Genomic DNA, 17,418 nt, shown 5'->3' with positions numbered 1-17,418 from the left:
GCTGTGCACATGGTAAGTGCTTAACAAATGCCATTATTATTGTCATCTAACATGGAAGATAAGCAAAGCATGTCAAACGCTGTTGTGGGGATCAGCAGGAGGACTCAAGGACTTACAGCACATGTAATGGTCATGTTGGGATTGAGTTTTAAGTCACCAAAAAGCAAAGTTTACAGAAAAAAATGAATTGAACAGTGAAACTGTCCCAGGCCAATTTTTGGACAATCAAATGCGGGCTCTTGCCCATGTATATTTCTGTGCCTAGATGGTAGCCACAGGCTCACAGCTGGTTTTCACCTCACCTTCAACATGCTCTCCTCTCCTGGACCCTCTGCCCATTTCCAGCTTCACTTTTACAAGGTGGAGTGTTAACACTAAAGGGGTGTAAATGGGAGGAGGATTAAGGCAGTTTATGCTGCTCTTCTGCCCACTTACCTCTAAATCTGGTTGCTGGTGGCTCTTGAACTGCCGAAGACGACGGGTCACGGTTCGCGGGGTAAGCTTGACTACTCCTGGCTTGGCACCCACCCTCCGGTAGAACCCTCAGTTCTGCCACGGCACAGTGCACCCTCGTTGGAACAAACAGTTTTCATGGACACAGGTGAGTACAATGATGCAAATTATCCTTAATGTGGAAATGTAGCTTGTATCTGCCCCAGTGCTTAGTACAGGGCCTGGCACATAGTAAAGACCATCTTTAACAAAAAAACTCTACACAAACACAGCCTCCCACGGTCATGAGCTGGGTGTTATCGGCCTTGAGAGGGTGGCAGCTGGAAAGTTTGTACAAAGAAAAGGAGGTGAATTATTTCCAGCTACCCTACCCTTTCATCTTGGAAGAAAGGATTGCAAAACAGTCTCACCTTACTGCAGATCTTTATTTGAACATTATTAAAAACACTGAAATGAACAGTTTAAAGCCAATGATCCAAAACCAACTAGGGAGGCTGGTTTGAAAAACCAATAAAAAAAAGTTGAGAACACCGACACAATTGAGCTCATACTGTGCCAAATCACTTTCATTGTGTTCAGTTATCTGAACAAGCTTTGTTCCTGTTTAACTGGATTTCTCATTTAGTGAAAATGTAGACAGGAACTAATAAGGCCAGACACAGAATGGCTGAAAACACCTCAGGCTACGGCAGGCACTGCTCCACCACAATCCTGAGACCAAAGTGCAGCAGCTCTGGGGGTGTCCAGCGTGGCTGCCCATGGACCGGATGGCTTTTGGTGGCACAGTGTAGGGCTGAGAGAAAAGTCCACTAGATATCCTGTGCCTTGTGGCCCTTTACAGCCATCTGCTAGATGCCCCAGCACCTGTGGCCCTTTAGAAAATGCTATTCAGTATCCCAGCACCTGTGGCCCTTTAGAAAATTCTATTCAATAGTCCAGCACCTGTGGCCCTTTAGAGAAGTCCACTAGCTAATGCAGCACCTTTGGACTCCTAGAAAAGTTGACTAGATATCCCAGCACCTGTGGCCCTTAAGAGGTGCCCACTAGATATCCCAGCATCTGTGGCCCTTTGGAGACATCCACTAGATATCCCAGCACCTATGGCCCGGGAACTGGGCAGAATCAGTCCTGATTTTCCATGTTTAGGGCTTGGTCAATGCTCAGTAGCATAGATGGGCATTTGATATTCACCCCACCCTCAGCCTCACAGCAGTTATGTACATATCTATAAATTACATATATTATAAATTATTTATTAATACTAATATCTACTCCCCCAACTGTAAGCTTGCCTACCAACTATTTTGTATTATATTCACCCAAGTGCTTACTACAGCACCCTGCACCCAGTGGGTATGCCTTAAACCCTGCTTTGGACTACACTCCCAGAAAGCTTTAAGTTTTTTAACTCTTCCCAAGATCCTGTTTTCCCAAGCAACACACAATGCCAAGAAGGGCTTGGAACTCTTCAGGGAAAGCAATTCTTCAATGCTGCTTCCCGCTAATTGTATGAATTGTTAGTCACTTCCAAGAAGACACCAGTGATTGCTGGGTGTGAGGATCCACTAGAACAACTCATTTTTGCCATGCTCTTGTTGTAGTAGAGGCAGTTATGGTCAGGAGAAGCTAATGATGTCCTGAGTTTCACCCAAGAGTCTCCGATTGTTTACTGGGCATGATCTATTCCATGCATCGCTCATGATTTCAGTCGTGTGATTTCAAATCAGGGTTTTCCCCGTACACTTCAGGTAGGGTTTAATGTTAAAGTTTGGTGTCAATTTTTAAGCGTGATCCTTGAAAAAAATATCAGTTTTAAGCCTGAACTATCATGCAATTCCATGCATTCATCTTCCCAGTTTACAAGAAGGTGAAGGCCCACTTGTCAACAGAGAACTGTGATGTTCGCCGCCGCTTCCTGTTTGGTTGGGCAAAGACAGACAAACACGAACACATACTCTGCAATGAGGTGGCAAAGAGGCAGGTGGCTTTTAAGTTAAAATGCAACTCTTCTCTAGTGCTGCTGTGAGCCTCCCGAACCGGGCCCTAAATGCTGGTGTCCTTAACACGGCTGAGGAGGTCATTAGGTCCCCGACAATCCCCCCCAAATTGGCTGCAACCTAATAATGGGGTTCACAGTCTTCCACCATGCTGTCGGTGATGTAATTAGACTGAAGATGGACTTCGTGGTATGCTTTTTCTTCAAAGCTGTTGACTGTCCAAGAAACTACTTCAATTCCATTAGAAGTCCACCTCTTCACATAGGCTCTGAGGGGGGCGGAAAAAGAAAGGGGATGTTAATGAAGGAAAGCAACTGGGCCACAAAAGGGTCAACCTCCAGCATTTTTCACAGAGCTCCTAAAGCCCTCTAGACTGTAAGCTCACTGTGGGCAAGGAATACTGTGTGTTGTACTCACCAAAGTGCTTCGTACAGTGCTCTACACCCAGCAAGCACACAAATATGAATGACTGAAGGGTGGCAACTTCCTAACTCTCCCCTGCTCCCTTATGCATTGCATAATAATAATGATGGTATTTGTTAAGTGCATAGTATGTGCCAAGAACTGTTTTAAGCGCTGGGATAGATAGAGGGTTATCAGTTTGTTCCACATGGGGCTCACAGTCCTAATCCGCATTTTCCAGATGAGGTAACTGAGGCCCAGAGAAGTTGTGACTTGCCCAAAGTCACACAGCTGACAAGTGGCAGGGCCGGGATTAGAACCTCACAACCTCTACCTCCCAAACCGGTGCTCTTTCCACTAAGCCACGCCGCACCCTTTATTCACCCCACCCTCAGCCCTACAGCAGTTATGTACATATTCCGAATTTATTTTAATGTCTGCCTCCCCCTCTACACATTAAGTTCCTTCTGGACAGGGAACAGGTTTGCCAACTCTGCTATGCTGTATTCTTCCAAGCATTTAGTACACTGCTGGGTGCAGAGCTGAGTGCTCAATAAATTCAATTAATTTTTCGAAGCAGCAACACACTCTCTTCTTCACCTCAGTTGGGAACACGGATTGACTAACAAAAATAACATACTTTGAAAGAAAAGTGGAAGACCTGAACTATTTTTATGGCATTTGCTAAGGACTTCTTAGGTGCCAGGCCCTGTACTTAGCGCTGGGGTAGATGCAAGCTAATCAGGTTGAACACAGTCCATGTCCCATATGGGGCTCACAGTCTTAATCTTCATTCTACAGATGAGGTAACCGAGGCACAGAGAAATGAAGTGACTTGTCCAAGGTCACCCAGCATATAAGTGGCAGAGCCAGGATTTCCCCACTCCTTGAGAACCTTCAGTGGTTGCCCATCCACCTCCATATCAAACTTCTTCCTATCAGCTTTAAAAAACTCAATCACCTTGCCTTCTACCTCAACTCACCGCTCTCCATCTATAACCCAGCCCACACACTTCATTCCTCTAATGCCACCCTACTCACTACACCTTGATCTCATCTATTTCACAACCTACCTCTCTCACGTCCCTCCTCTGGCCTGGAATGCCCTCCCTTTTCATATCCGACAGACAATTACTCTTCCCTCCTCTGTCCTGGAATGCCCTCCCTCTTCATATCCGACAGACAATTACTCTTCCCGCCTTCAAAGCCTTATTGAAGTCACATCTTCAAAAGGCCTTCCCTGAGCACTCATTTCCTCTTCTCCCACTCCCTTCTGCATCACCCTGATTTGCTCCCTTTCTTCACCCCTCCTCCCCCACTCAGCCTCACAGCACCTAGGTATGGATCTGTAATCTATTTATTTTGATTAATGTCTGCCCCTCCAAACTGTAAACCTCTTGTGGGCAGGGAATATGTCTACCGACTCTGTTATGCTGCACTCTCCCAAACCCTTAGTACAGTGCTGTGCAGACAGTAAGCGCTCGATAAATACCACCGATTGTTAACCCAGGTCTTTCGGACACCCAGGCCCATGCTCTATCCACTAGACCACATAAACTTGATCGGCCTTTACCCGTAAGGCAGGACCTATGGTTTTCTGCCATATCACAGGCTTTTGTGAGCTGTCCTTGCAGTCATGACCACTTAATGCTGACGCAGCTTCTACCTGCCAACCCTCTCTTTTCCCTGGGAGCAGTGCAGTGGGACGACGGCGGAAGAAAGACCCATCACTTACGGAGATATCCAATCCTTTTGCATCAGGAAAGCAGAAATCCCACACAGGTACCACAGGAAGTTATGCAAGCTCCAATCCAGAAGCACGTCCAGCATCATATACATGTAATGCTTCCCAACAGAGTCAAAACGTCGTTTTCCGTCTCCAAAGTGACTGAGACTCCAAGGTCTGTGAGTTAGAGCAGTCACGACATTTTGGTCCGCTTGCCTCATCTGGAAGAGAGTTTCCCACAGTTATAAACTGCAAAGCACGATGGCAGCAATTAAATAACATCAAATTCTACATTTGGAGGTAGCGATTAAGCTTGGATGTTCTGTTAACTGTTCGATCGCTGTTTAGACCCAGAAATGCTTTTTAGCGCAGTCCCTGCACACAACGGGTGCTCGGTATTTGCTATCTTCCTGCCACCGTTAATGCACCCATGAGCCCTGCTGTGACAGCAGACCTGCTGACTGGTTTTCCCTTCTTGGTGTAAACAGGATTGGAATATACTGTAAGCCCATTAAAGGCAGAATCCTTTGGTTCTAATGTGTTTACTGAAAAGCACGCAATGCCGTATCACATTATTAAGAGAGAAAATGAGTGACAAAGTCCTTATTTAAAACCAAGTTGGCAGTTTCATTTGAGGTAGGTTACTGAAATGTGCACCATATAGCCAGAGCGCGTGAAAGTTTTCCAGGGAATAGATCAAAAGGCTATTAAATAGTTGGGTCTGCAATTTTAAAGTAGGGACTGATTGACAGAAAGCAAAACAAAAAAAAAAAATCTTCCCTCTCAAAGGGTTATTTTATGCGAAGGGGCTAAATGTTCTCACGCTATTCTCCGGATAGTACAGATAATCCCATTTCACCTTATAGATAACTCCTGGTGAGAAAGAGCAGACGATACTGCTGTTGTACAATTTAGGAAACTCCATGTACATACGTTTCAGAGCATCAGAAGCCTGTAAGCAAGAAAAATTAAAACATTACAATAGTTATACATGTCAAATTACTCTGGAAGGTTTACAACACATATAAAAGAAATTCAAGGGCAAGAGAGAGTTGAAATCTAGTTACAGCTAAGCCCGAGGACTCCAGTCTAGGATGGGGGTATCCCATGCCCCTTGAAAACGTGAACAATCCCAGGAAGTTCCTTGGGGATTGAGAAACTTGAAGCAGAAACATGGGATCCCCGGAGACATGGCAAATGGCGAGGCAAAATGTCCCAACCCTAGAGTGGAGCCAGCACTACTGCAGAGACGGGCACAACATACTAGACTTATTTAAAAGTCTTTTTAAAACTATTATGGTCAGTATTTGCCACAAGTTCTGAATAAGTTCTTTTCCTCCAATATGTCATTGGTTCTTGGCACTGTCCTAGAGTTACTTAACTAGAGATGTCAAAGCACTTTGCAAACTGTAATTCAGCAGTCACCTTAATGGATTAAATTCAAAGACTGATTTTGGGAGGTGTCCCGATGGATTATAGCGGCTGTTACTAGAGTGGTTAGCCAGCCAAGCCTCACAGCCCCACACCCCTGAGCCAGATGGGGTTTTAGGGAGGATCTTTGTTGTCACCTTGCTCATCCCAAAATGCAAGGGACCACGGGCAAATGTGCCATTAAGGGAACATGGCCTCTATAGGAAATGTCCTCTCTACAGCACCTCTGAAGCTGCCATTCATACCATACATTCCTGTACCAGTGCAATAGTGAGCTTGGTTCCCCCAAGTTCTGAAGGCAAAGTATATGGAGGAGAAGGGTAAACAATTTAGGGGTGACATATTTAGAACACTTTTGCCTCTTGTGATTCCACAGGGTTAAATAATAACCCCTTAAAAATATGGAAAGATCAAACTAACGGTTACTAAATACTTAATGTTGCTAAAAAGGGGCATCTTTAGAAGTAACTTGACAAGGTATGACTTGGGGCTTGGGTGTAGTCTTAGGGTAATAGAGAAATTGGTGTGTGGCTGAAATCTTACAATATCCAATTAGCCAGAACCTCACTTTGTACGCCAACTGCTAATCAACAGGCATTCACGCTGTCCAAAAAAGGAAATCAAAGAGAAAGTATTAAAGGACACAAGTTTATCAAAATAAAATCTCTAGGTAGAATTATTTTAGAAGTGATTGATGGTTTAAAAAGACGCCTGTGGCAACAAGTCCATATATTTTATGTCATAACTGTACCATATTTGCATGGCCTTTGACATCAAAGTAGATTGTGAGGTTATGATTTAAGGATTCCACAACTGCTTCTCTCAGAGTAGGTATTTTTTCATCTGGGAACTTATTCCTAAAGAACAGAGGGAAGAAGTTGAAGGGAACGGTAAGAAACGGAAAAAAGAAAAAGACTTTTTTGCAAATGAATCAAATATGAATATTCAAAGAGAAGCTATAAATGGCTCAAATTCTCTTTAATGATACTCCTCCAAACCATTCTTTCATCATGGACAGATTTGGGTCAGTTCTACTTAACATTTTTCTTAGTAATTTGTAGGCTGGAAAGAGTATTTTCACTACACCTAATAAGGACATCCAGTTAGGTAGGGTTAGCGCTTTGGAGATATGGACTGGAAATTCATATCGTCTTGCTATGTGGGCATAATGGGCAGGAGGAAACAAAATGATGTGAATTAGGGATAAGGGTAGTGGAAGTTAATAAGGAAAAACTATGTCCACAAACATAAGCGAAAGGAATGACTACTCTTGGAAAAAAGTGGCAGGAAACCATCTGGGGAACATAATGAATCACAAATGAAAAATGTACAATAATCTTGTTTGGGAGAGAGGCGCTGATAAATCTATTTATTTTACAGTTGAGGAAACTAAGCACCAAGAGGTTAATAAATACCATTGTTTGGCTGACTTCTGACAAGTTATCAGGCCAGTGGCAGGGCTAGGATTAGATGACAGATCACCTGACTCACAGCCTCAGGGTCTTCCCCCTAGATCACACTGCCTCTCTGGACTTGATAAGGTCTTTGCCCTTGGATCTGTGACCTTTGGGCATTTGCTATTTTCCCTACAGCACCTATGTGCACATCTATAAATGAGATATTATACATTATTTATTTATATTAATGTTTGTCTCCCTCTGTAGGCTGAAAGCTCACTGCAGACAGGGAACATTAACCAATTCTTTGGATTGTACTCATCCAAGTGCTCAGTACCGTCCCCTGCACACAGTGAGCACTCAATCAATACCACTGGTGATGCTGATAACGTGTCGCAGGTCCCTTTCCAGATTGACGATTGTGGAGGGTGCTACTGGTGATCAGCCATTTTCAACCCGTAAATCATCATGCTCAACAGCAAATCAAGTTAAGAAGGAGAACGCCATGTTCCGGGGGAACAAGGCCGCTTACCGTAATCTGTGATTTGCAGCTGGATTGAGTTTCCTAATTTCAGCAAAAGTCAGATCGCTCAAACGCCCAGATCCATCGGTAGTCCTGTCTACTGTGTCGTCGTGCATTAAGACTGGAACCCCGTCTGAAGTGAATTCAATGTCCAGTTCCACGCCTGTTGCTCCATTCTGAGCTGCCTTAAAAAAAACACGAGAGTGTTAATGTCAACTGGCCACAGAGTTCGCTCGGCAGGGCAGGATCTAGAAGCTGTCGTATTGGTATGTATTAAGTACCTACTGCAGGGCACCGTATTAAGTGCTGGGAAAAAATACACAAGTGAAAATTAGTTTTGGACGCTGCCAGCTACCAAACTTCTAGAAGGGACTTACCTTCTAAAATCTATCTCTTGTGAACCAAAACAAATCCCAGAAGTGTATAAGGAGTGAAGGGAAAAGGTGAGTTTACATTATGCCACTGCTTCTTGCTCGGCCCCCACAATATCCATCCTGAATACTCTCTGCCAGTTTCCCGTCTTTTTCTCCTCCATTTAGCACCTCCACTCACTGTTCTGTTCCCGCAGCGAAGGGGCTTGTGTCGTAGCTGTGGCCAGAGGAGAGAAGGATGGGTAGGAAGAGCCCATCGGGCTCCTGTCCTCTGGAACTGGTTTCCTAGCTAAGTGCCTGCAGCTTTTCTTTACAAATTCTAACCACTTTACCTCAACTGTGGAGGCAAAGAAACACCCTGTCATCCTATTTTGCGTTTTAACCATTACGCATAACTGAGTACTTCCATCGGTTCTAATCATGTGCAATACGATTTTCACTTGGAAATTTTCCTTTTTAAAAAAAACAAGTAACCTATTGGCACTCCTTTGCCAAATGTCGCTATGTGAATATACTGCAATTCACGTGTACCACGACTGCCACTCTTGTCGGCAGTACTTATTTGCACGCACCTTAGCTTTATAGAAGATTTTCAGACTACATTCTGGCTTCGGCATCCCTCGAAAAATGTGAGGAAGATCCCCCTCTTGATCACCTGGCACCTGCAAAATCTAGGACGCTAGCAGAACTAGTCATTTGGGGGCTTCAGGACCATACTGTACATGACCTTGCCAGGGCATACAGGGAAATGGGTGCTGTGCTCCTACGTATATGCCTTCATTGGCACTTTCCTAGCATTCCCTTCTCCTGGATGAGTCCAGTGCAATAAAAATAACTCGGGAAGCTCCCTCCCTCCTCCAGCTCACTACTGCAAGTTTGTAGGGTGGGCAGAAATTGGCTGGGACCCCCGCCCCCCGCCAAACACCAATCCTTCTGCAGCCTCTCTCCCTCCTTTCTGACACAATAAACACCAGCTCTCCTTAGGGAAGCATAGGGCCCAAAGAAGTATGAAGCAGTTTCCTCAACAAGAACTGTTTGCTTGAAACAGTGAGGCAACCAAAGACTACCCTCTCATGTTTTACTCTCAATATTTTAGGATGCTGAATTTTAACTTGCTTTTCTTGTTGTTCGGACTATATACTTGATGTTCTATGTGCCTGTCCTCCAACTTAGAATGAGAGCCTACCATAGGCCAGGGACTGTGTTTTCATTGACTTGATTATAATCACCCCAGCACTTAGTTCAGTGCTTTGGATGACGTAAGTCAGTGCTCTGGATGACGTAAGTGCTTAATAAATGTTAGTGATGAAAATAAGAATGATACCCAAACTCCCTTGGGACCATGGGCAGTGTACCAGAGGTTGATTTGCTTTGTGTCATGGTATGGAAGAGCTCCAAAAACCAGATACTTTTTGCCCCTGAGGAAAATGTTGCTTGAAGCTACCTATTCAGGAAGTGGCACAACAGTGACTAAGGGCTGTTGATTTCTGCAAATTCAGCAAGATAATACTTTAACTTCCTTTGAGCAACTAGAAGCAATTGGGCACTACCTACCACCTAGTACATTCTTCATAGATTTTACTTTTTCTTTGAATTGAATTGAGCAGTGTTAAAATGTAGTGGATTTTTCATAGCATTGTTTGGAATACACAAATGCCAGGAATGCCTATTGCACAACTATCAAAACACCTTCCTCAAAATTACAATGATATTATGATGACATTTATTAAGCACTTACACATCAAGCATTGTACTAAGTGCTGGAGTAAATGCAAGACAATCAGATTAGACACATCCCTGCCTGACATGGGATGTATAATCTAAGGAAAAAGGAGAACAACAGTCTACCCCCAACTTACTGATGAAGAAATGGGTGCCCGGGGAGGGTAAATGACTTGCTCAAGGCCACACACAGCAGGCAAATGGCAGAGCTGGGTCACCTGACCTCTGCTCCTCATCATTTACAGCCTCCTCAAATTCCTCCTCTTCCAGAAACCTATCAGCCCTGCTATGAGCTGATGGTATTAATTATCATTCCAAACAACGAAATCATCACCTCCGGCTTCCTCTTATGACTGCCACTCACATTGCTAAAGGGCTTAAAAATATTATTATTGCACCTGTCAAAAACCACGGCCAATCAGAATGTCCTCACATTTCACAATACTGGGGTGTCTACCTTATACTGTTTGCATTACAATTAAGTTTTATGAACTATAAACATTTTCTCCTAGCATTACAGGCGGCCTACTCAGTCCTACCTTAGTTCCATGGCTTTTGGGGATACTTTCAGACAAGTCATGTCATAAATACAAAAGAATGACACTTGTGTTATTGAAAATGACATTGTAATAGGCCAGCCTGCTATTTATTCTAGTTATTCTTTATTTTTTGCATGCTCCAGATTATTTAAAATCTCCTCATCCAAGTCCTCAGGGTATTTTGAGATCTGTCTTTAACCGAAGAAAATGTACGACACTTGCAGAGCCCGCGTAAAGACAGTGGCTTCTCACCACTTCCATCTTGAATATGTAAGAAAAGTGAAAAGAAGCAGGTTTAAAGCCCCGGAGAGACCTATAAACGCAGAGACCAAAGCACTTTCCTCTCCAATTCATGACTTCTGAGCAATGAAAAGGTGGCTGGAGGCTCATGAGAATCTGTTATGCCCTTTAGCATTGGAAAAACAGAAGATCCCAAGATCATGGATCCTGAAAAGTCTCAGAGGGCCATCTGAGTACCTTGGATCAACCCCAGCGCTCAGAACAGTGCTCGGCACATAGTAAGCGCTTAACAAACACTGTAATTATAATTATGTGGGACAGGGACTGTGCCCAGCCCAATTTGCTTGTATCCACCCCAGGGCTTAGTACAGTGCCTGGCGCACAGTAAGTGCTTAACAAAGACCATCATCATTATTACTATTATTACCTCATCTGTAAAATGGGGATTAAGACTGTGAGCCCCATGTGGGACATTTGATTACCTTGTAAATACCCCAGTGCTCAGAACAGTGCTTGGCAGGTAGTTAAACACTTAACAAATACTATAATTGTTATTATGTGGGACAGGGACTGTGCCCAACCCAATTTGCTCGTATCCACCCCCGGGCTGAGTACAGTGCTTGTCACATAGTAAGCGCTTAACAAATACTACAATTATTATTATTATGTGGGACTGTATCCACCCCAGCGCTCAGAACAGTGCTTGGCACATAGTAAGTGCTTAACAACTACTATAATAGTTATTATGTGGGACAGGGACTGTGCCCAACCCAATTTGCTTGTATCAACCCCAGCGCTCAGAACAGTGCTTGGCACGTAGTAAGCGCTTAACAAATACCAACATTATCATTATTATTATATGGGACAGGGACTGTGCCCTACCCAATTTGCCTGTATCCACCCCAGGGCTGAGTAAAGCGCTTAGCACATAGTAAGCGCTTAACACATACTATAATTGTTATTATGCGGGACAGGGACTGCGCCCAACCCAATTTGCCTGTATCCACCCCCGGACTGAGTACAGCACTTAGCCCATAGTAAGCGCTTAACAAATACTACAATTGTTATTATGTGGGACAGGGACTGTGCCCAACTCAATGCGCTGTTCAGCACTGTTCAGAATAGTGCTTGGCACATAGCAAGCGCTTAACACATATTATAATCGTTATTACGTGGGACAGGGACTGTGCCCAACTCAATGCGCTTGTATCCACCCCATCGTTCAGAACAGTGCTTGGCACACGGTAAGCGCTTAACACATACTATAATTGTTATTACGTGGGACAGGGCCTGTGCCCAACCCAATTTGCCTGTATCCACTCCAGGGCTCACAACAGTGCTTGGCACATGGTAAGCGCTTAACAAATACTACAATGGTTATTATGTGGGACAGGGACTGTGCCCAACTCAATGCGCTGTTCAGCACTGTTCAGAACAGTGCTTGGCACACGGTAAGCTCTTAACACATACTATAATTGTCATTACGTGGGACAGGGACTGTGCCCAACTCAATGCGCTGTTCAGCACTGTTCAGAACAGTGCTTGGCACACGGTAGGCGCTTAACACACACTATAATTGTTATTACGTGGGACAGGGACTGTGCCCAACTCAATGCGCTTGTATCCACCCCATTGTTCTGAACAGTGCTTGGCACATGGTAAGCGCTTAACACATACTATAATTGTTATTACGTGGGACAAGGACTGTGCCCAACTCAATGCGCCTGAATCCACCCCATCGTTCAGAACAATGGCTAGCACATAGTAAGAGCTTAACAAACACTACAATTGTTATTACGTGGGACAGGGACTGTGCCCAACTCAATGCGCTGTTAGAACAGTGCTCGGCACACGGTAAGCGCTTAACACATACTATAATTGTTATTACGTGGGACAGGGACTGTGCCCAACTCAATGAGCTTGTATCCACCCCATCGTTCAGAACAGTGCTTGGCACATAGTAAGCGCTGAACACATACTATAATTGTTATTACGTGGGACAGGGACTGTGCCCAACTCAATGCGCTGTTCAGCACTGTTCAAAACAGTGCCTGGCACATAGCAAGCGCTTAACACATACTATAATTGCTATTATTATGTGGGACAGGGCCTGTGCCCAACTCAATGCGCTGTTCAGCACTGTTCAGAACAGTGCATGGCACACAGTAAGCACTTAGCACACACTATAATTGTTATTACGTGGGACAGAGTCTGTGCCCAACTCAATGCGCTTGGATCCACCCCAGCGTTCAGAAAAGTGCTTAGCACATAGTAATCGCTTAACAAACACTACAATTGTTATTACGTGGGACAGGGCCTGTGCCCAACTCAATGCGCTTGTATCCACCCCAGCGTTCAGAACGGTGCCTAGCACATAGTAAGCTCTTAACACTACAATTGTTATTATGTGGGACAGAGACTGTGCCCAACTCAATGCGCTGTTCAGAACAGTGCTTGGCACACAGTAAGTGCTTAACACATACTATAATTGTTATTACGTGGGACAGGGACTGTGCCCAACTCAATGCGCTGTTCAGAACAGTGCTTGGCACACAGTAAGCACTTAACACATACTATAATTGTTATTATGTGGGACAGGGCCTGTGCCCAACTCAATGCGCTTGGATCCACCCCAGCGTTCTGAACAGTGCTTACCACATAGTAAGCGCTCAACAAACACTACAATTGTTATTACGTGGGACAGGGACGGTGCCCAACTCAATGCGCTGTTCAGAACAGTGCTTGGCACACAGTAAGCGCTTAACACCTACTATGATTGTTATTCTGTGGGACAGGGCCTGTGCCCAACTCAATGCGCTTGTATCCACCCTGGCGTTCAGAACAGTGCTTGGCACATAGTAGGTGCTTAACACATACTATAATTGTTATTCTGTGGGACAGGGACTGTGCCCAACTCAATGCGCTTGTATCCACCCCGGCGTTCAGAACAGTGCTTGGCACATAGTAGGCGCTTAACACACACTATAATTGTTATTACGTGGGACAGGGACTGTGCCCAACTCAATGCGCTTGGATCCACCCCAGCGTTCAGAACAGTGCTTGGCACACGGTAAGCGCTTAACACATACTATAATTGTTATTATGTGGGACAGGGCCTGTGCCCAACTCAATGCGCTTGTATCCACCCCATCGTTCAGAACAGTGCCTAGCACATAGTAAGAGCTTAACAAACACTACAATTGTTATTATGTGGGACAGGGACTGTGCCCAACTCAATGCGCTTGTACCCACCCCATTGTTCAGAACAGTGCTTGGCACATAGTAGGCGCTTAACACACACTATAATTGTTATTACGTGGGACAGGGACTGTGCCCAACTCAATGCGCTGTTCAGAACAGTGCTCGGCACACAGTAAGCACTTAACACATACTATAATTGTTATTACGTGGGACAGGGACTGTGCCCAACTCAATGCGCTGTTCAGAACAGTGCTCGGCACACGGTAGGCGCTTAACACAAACTATAATTGTTATTACGTGGGACAAGGACTGTGCCCAACTCAATGCGCTTGTATCCACCCCATCGCTCAGAACGGTGCTTGGCACATAGTAGGCGCTTAGCACATACTATCATTGTTGTTACGTGGGACAGGGCCTGTGCCCAACTCAATGCGCTTGTATCCACCCCGGCGTTCAGAACAGTGCTTGGCACATAGTAGGCGCTTAACACATACTATAATTGTTATTATGTGGGACAGGGACTGTGCCCAACCCAATGCGCTTGTATCCACCCCATATTGTTCAGAACAGTGCTTGGCACATGGTAAGCGCTTAACACATACTATAATTGTTATTACGTGGGACAGGGACTGTGCCCAACTCAATGCGCTTGTATCCACCCCATCGTTCTGAACAGTGTTTCGCACAAAGCAAGCCCTTAACACATACTATAATTGTTATTACGTGGGATAGGGACTGTGCCCGACTCAATGCGCTGTTCAGAACAGTGCTTGGCACATGGTAGGCGCTTAACACATACTCTAATTGTCATTACCTGGGACAGGGCCTGTGCCCAACTCAACGCGCTTGTACCCACCCCGGCGTTCAGAACAGTGCCTGGCACATAGTAGGCGCTTAGCACATACTACAATTGTTATTACGTGGGACCGGGCCTGTACCCACCCCCGGGCTGGGCAGAGCGCCTGGCACATGGTGAGGGGTTGAGGTGTCGTCCCCGGGTTGCGGCTGTGAGGGCTGTGGGGGCTGTGGCGGGGGGGGGGGTGTTGGCTCCGACCTGTCGGATGGCGGCCAGCGTGTTCTCCGGGGCGTCGTGGCCGCCGCCGCGGTGCGCGATGGCGGAGACGCGGCCGCGGGGCCTGAGCACCCTGAGGGCCCGGCGCGGGGCCACCGGCGCGAAGCTCAGGGCGCGCAGCGCCAGGGAGGCGGCGCAGGCCAGGAGGCAGCCGCTCACCGGGCTGCGGAGCACCACCGACACCGACAACACCAGCAACCAGAACGGGCCCACCAGACCGCCCTCCTCCTCCCACGGGCACAGCATCACGGACCGGATCGGACCGGATCGGACCGGCCCTCGGCCCTCCTCAGGCCGCCTCAGGCCGCCTCCTCCTCCTCAGGCCCCGGCCGCCCACCCCGCCCGGTGACGTCACAGCGCCGCACAATGCCCGGCGTGGGCACGGACGGACGGGAGCCCCGCCCCCCACACACAAGCCGGCCAATCAGCGCCCAGCCCGCCCGCCAGCCCACCAATCAGCAACGGGGCCGCGGGGAGCGCCGTGACGCGCTGGGCTTGGAATAACCGTCATCGTGATAAGGATGGCGGTTGTTCGTTCATTCGTTCGTCCTTTCGTTCGTTCATTCCCTCGCTCGTTCGTTTGTTCGTTCATTCATTCATTCGTTCGTTCCTTCGCGCATCCGTTTGTTCATTCATTCATTCGTTCATTCATTCGTTCCTGCCCTCGTTCGTTTGTCCATTCATTCATTCATTCATTCCTTCGCGCGTTCGTTTGTTCGTTCATTCATTCATTCGTTCATTCCTTCGCTCGTTCGTTCCTTCGCGCATCCGTTTGTTCATTCATTCATTCGTTCATTCATTCGTTCCTTCGCTCGTTCGTTTGTCCATTCATTCATTCATTCCTTCGTGCGTTCGTTTGTTCATTCATTCCTTCGCTCGTTCGTTTGTCCATTCATTCATTCATTCATTCCTTCGCTCGTTCGTTTGTCCATTCATTCATTCCTTCGCTCGTTCATTTGTTCATTCATTCATTCATACGCTCGTTCGTTCCTTCGTTCCTTTGTTCATTCATTCATTCGTTCATTCCTTCGCTCGTTTGTTCGTTCATTCATTCATTCATTCGCTCATTCGTTCCTTCGTTCGTTTGTTCATTCATTCATTCATTCGTTCATTCATTCATTCGTTCGTTCATTCATTCATTCCTTTGCTCGTTCGTTCCTTCATTCGTTTGTACATTCATTCGTGCCTTCACTCATTCGTTCGTTCATCGTTTGTTCATTCATTCATTCATTCATTCGTTCGTTCCTTCGCTCGTTTGTTCGTTCATTCATTCATTCGCTCATTCGTTCCTTCGTTCATTTGTTCATTCATTCATTCATTCGTTCATTCATTCATTCGTTCGCTCCTTCGCTCGTTCGTTCATTCATTCATTCCTTCGCTCGTTCGTTCCTTCATTCGTGCCTTCGCTCATTCGTTCGTTCATTCGTTTGTTCGTTCATTCATTCATTCATTCGTTCGTTCCTTCGCTCGTTTGTTCGTTCATTCATTCATTCATTCGCTCATTCGTTCCTTCGTTCGTTTGTTCATTCATTCATTCATTCGTTCATTCATTCATTCGTTCGCTCCTTCATTCATTCATTCATTCGCTCATTCGTTCCTTCATTCGTTTGTTCATTCATTCGTGCCTTCGCTCATTCGTTCGTTCATTCGTTTGTTCATTCATTCGTTCGTTCCTTCGCTCGTTTGTTCATTCATTCATTCATTCGCTCATTCATTCCTTCGTTCGTTCGTTCATTCATTCATTCATTCATTCGTTCGCTCCTTCGCTCGTTCGTTCATTCATTCATTCCTTTGCTCGTTCGTTCCTTCATTCGTTTGTTCATTCATTCGTGCCTTCGCTCATTTGTTCGTTCATTCGTTTGTTCATTCATTCATTCATTCGTTCGCTCCTTCGCTCGTTTGTTCGTTCGTTCATTCATTCATTCATTCGTTCGCTCCTTCGCTCGTTCGTTCATTCATTCATTCCTTTGCTCGTTCGTTCCTTCATTCGTTTGTTCATTCATTCGTGCCTTCGCTCATTCGTTCGTTCATTCGTTTGTTCATTCATTCATTCATTCATTCGTTCGTTCCTTCGCTCGTTTGTTCGTTCATTCATTCATTCATTCGCTCATTCGTTCCTTCGTTCGTTTGTTCATTCATTCATTCATTCATTCATTCGTTCATTCATTCGTTCGCTCCTTCGCTCGTTCGTTCATTCATTCATTCCTTCGCTCGTTCGTTCCTTCATTCGTTTGTTCATTCATTCGTGCCTTCGCTCATTCGTTCGTTCATTCGTTTGTTCATTCATTCATTCATTCATTCGCTCATTCGTTCCTTCGTTCGTTTGTTCATTCATTCATTCATT

The 17,418-nt window shown here is 45.5% G+C and overlaps 1 protein-coding gene across 4 annotated transcripts; it reads right to left on the bottom strand.

The window, feature by feature from the left end:
* Window positions 1-857: 857 nt before the first annotated feature.
* GDE1 (glycerophosphodiester phosphodiesterase 1) lies at window positions 858-15,396 on the bottom strand. 4 transcript variants are annotated; one of them, XM_038763468.1, is made up of 6 exons: window positions 15,057-15,396; window positions 7,939-8,114; window positions 6,761-6,866; window positions 5,438-5,530; window positions 4,588-4,799; window positions 858-2,718 (listed from the first exon to the last, which is right to left on the bottom strand). In XM_038763468.1, the coding sequence occupies exons 1-6, from the start codon at window positions 15,318-15,320 to the stop codon at window positions 2,571-2,573; spliced, it is 999 nt and encodes a 332-aa protein (XP_038619396.1). In that variant the 5' UTR covers window positions 15,321-15,396; the 3' UTR covers window positions 858-2,570. The 4 variants fall into 4 exon arrangements, with proteins under 4 accessions (XP_038619396.1, XP_038619397.1, XP_038619399.1 ...); XM_038763469.1 differs by having other exon boundaries at window positions 2,571-2,718; window positions 15,234-15,396; XM_038763471.1 differs by having other exon boundaries at window positions 2,571-2,718; window positions 7,939-8,110; window positions 15,234-15,280.
* Window positions 15,397-17,418: the final 2,022 nt, after the last annotated feature.

The sequence above is a fragment of the Tachyglossus aculeatus genome, chromosome 21, assembly GCF_015852505.1.
Source record: "Tachyglossus aculeatus isolate mTacAcu1 chromosome 21, mTacAcu1.pri, whole genome shotgun sequence".
Classification (NCBI taxonomy): Eukaryota; Metazoa; Chordata; class Mammalia; order Monotremata; family Tachyglossidae; genus Tachyglossus; species Tachyglossus aculeatus.
Note: the sequence above shows the minus strand (reverse complement) of the source record. Positions and strands in the feature narration are given on the sequence as shown.

What these genes read in the sequence shown, in the direction of transcription:
- GDE1 (XM_038763468.1), bottom strand. Translation starts at nt 15,320, where the DNA reads ATGCTGTGCCCGTGGGAGGAGGAGGGCGGTCTGGTGGGCCCGTTCTGG. An exon ending in CACCAGGAGTTATCTATAAG is followed by an intron (nt 4,800 to 5,437) that starts GTGAAATGGGAT and finishes ACTCTCTTCCAG; the next exon opens with ATGAGGCAAGCGGACCAAAA. An exon ending in CAAAAGGATTGGATATCTCC is followed by an intron (nt 2,719 to 4,587) that starts GTAAGTGATGGG and finishes CGCCCCCCTCAG; the next exon opens with AGCCTATGTGAAGAGGTGGA.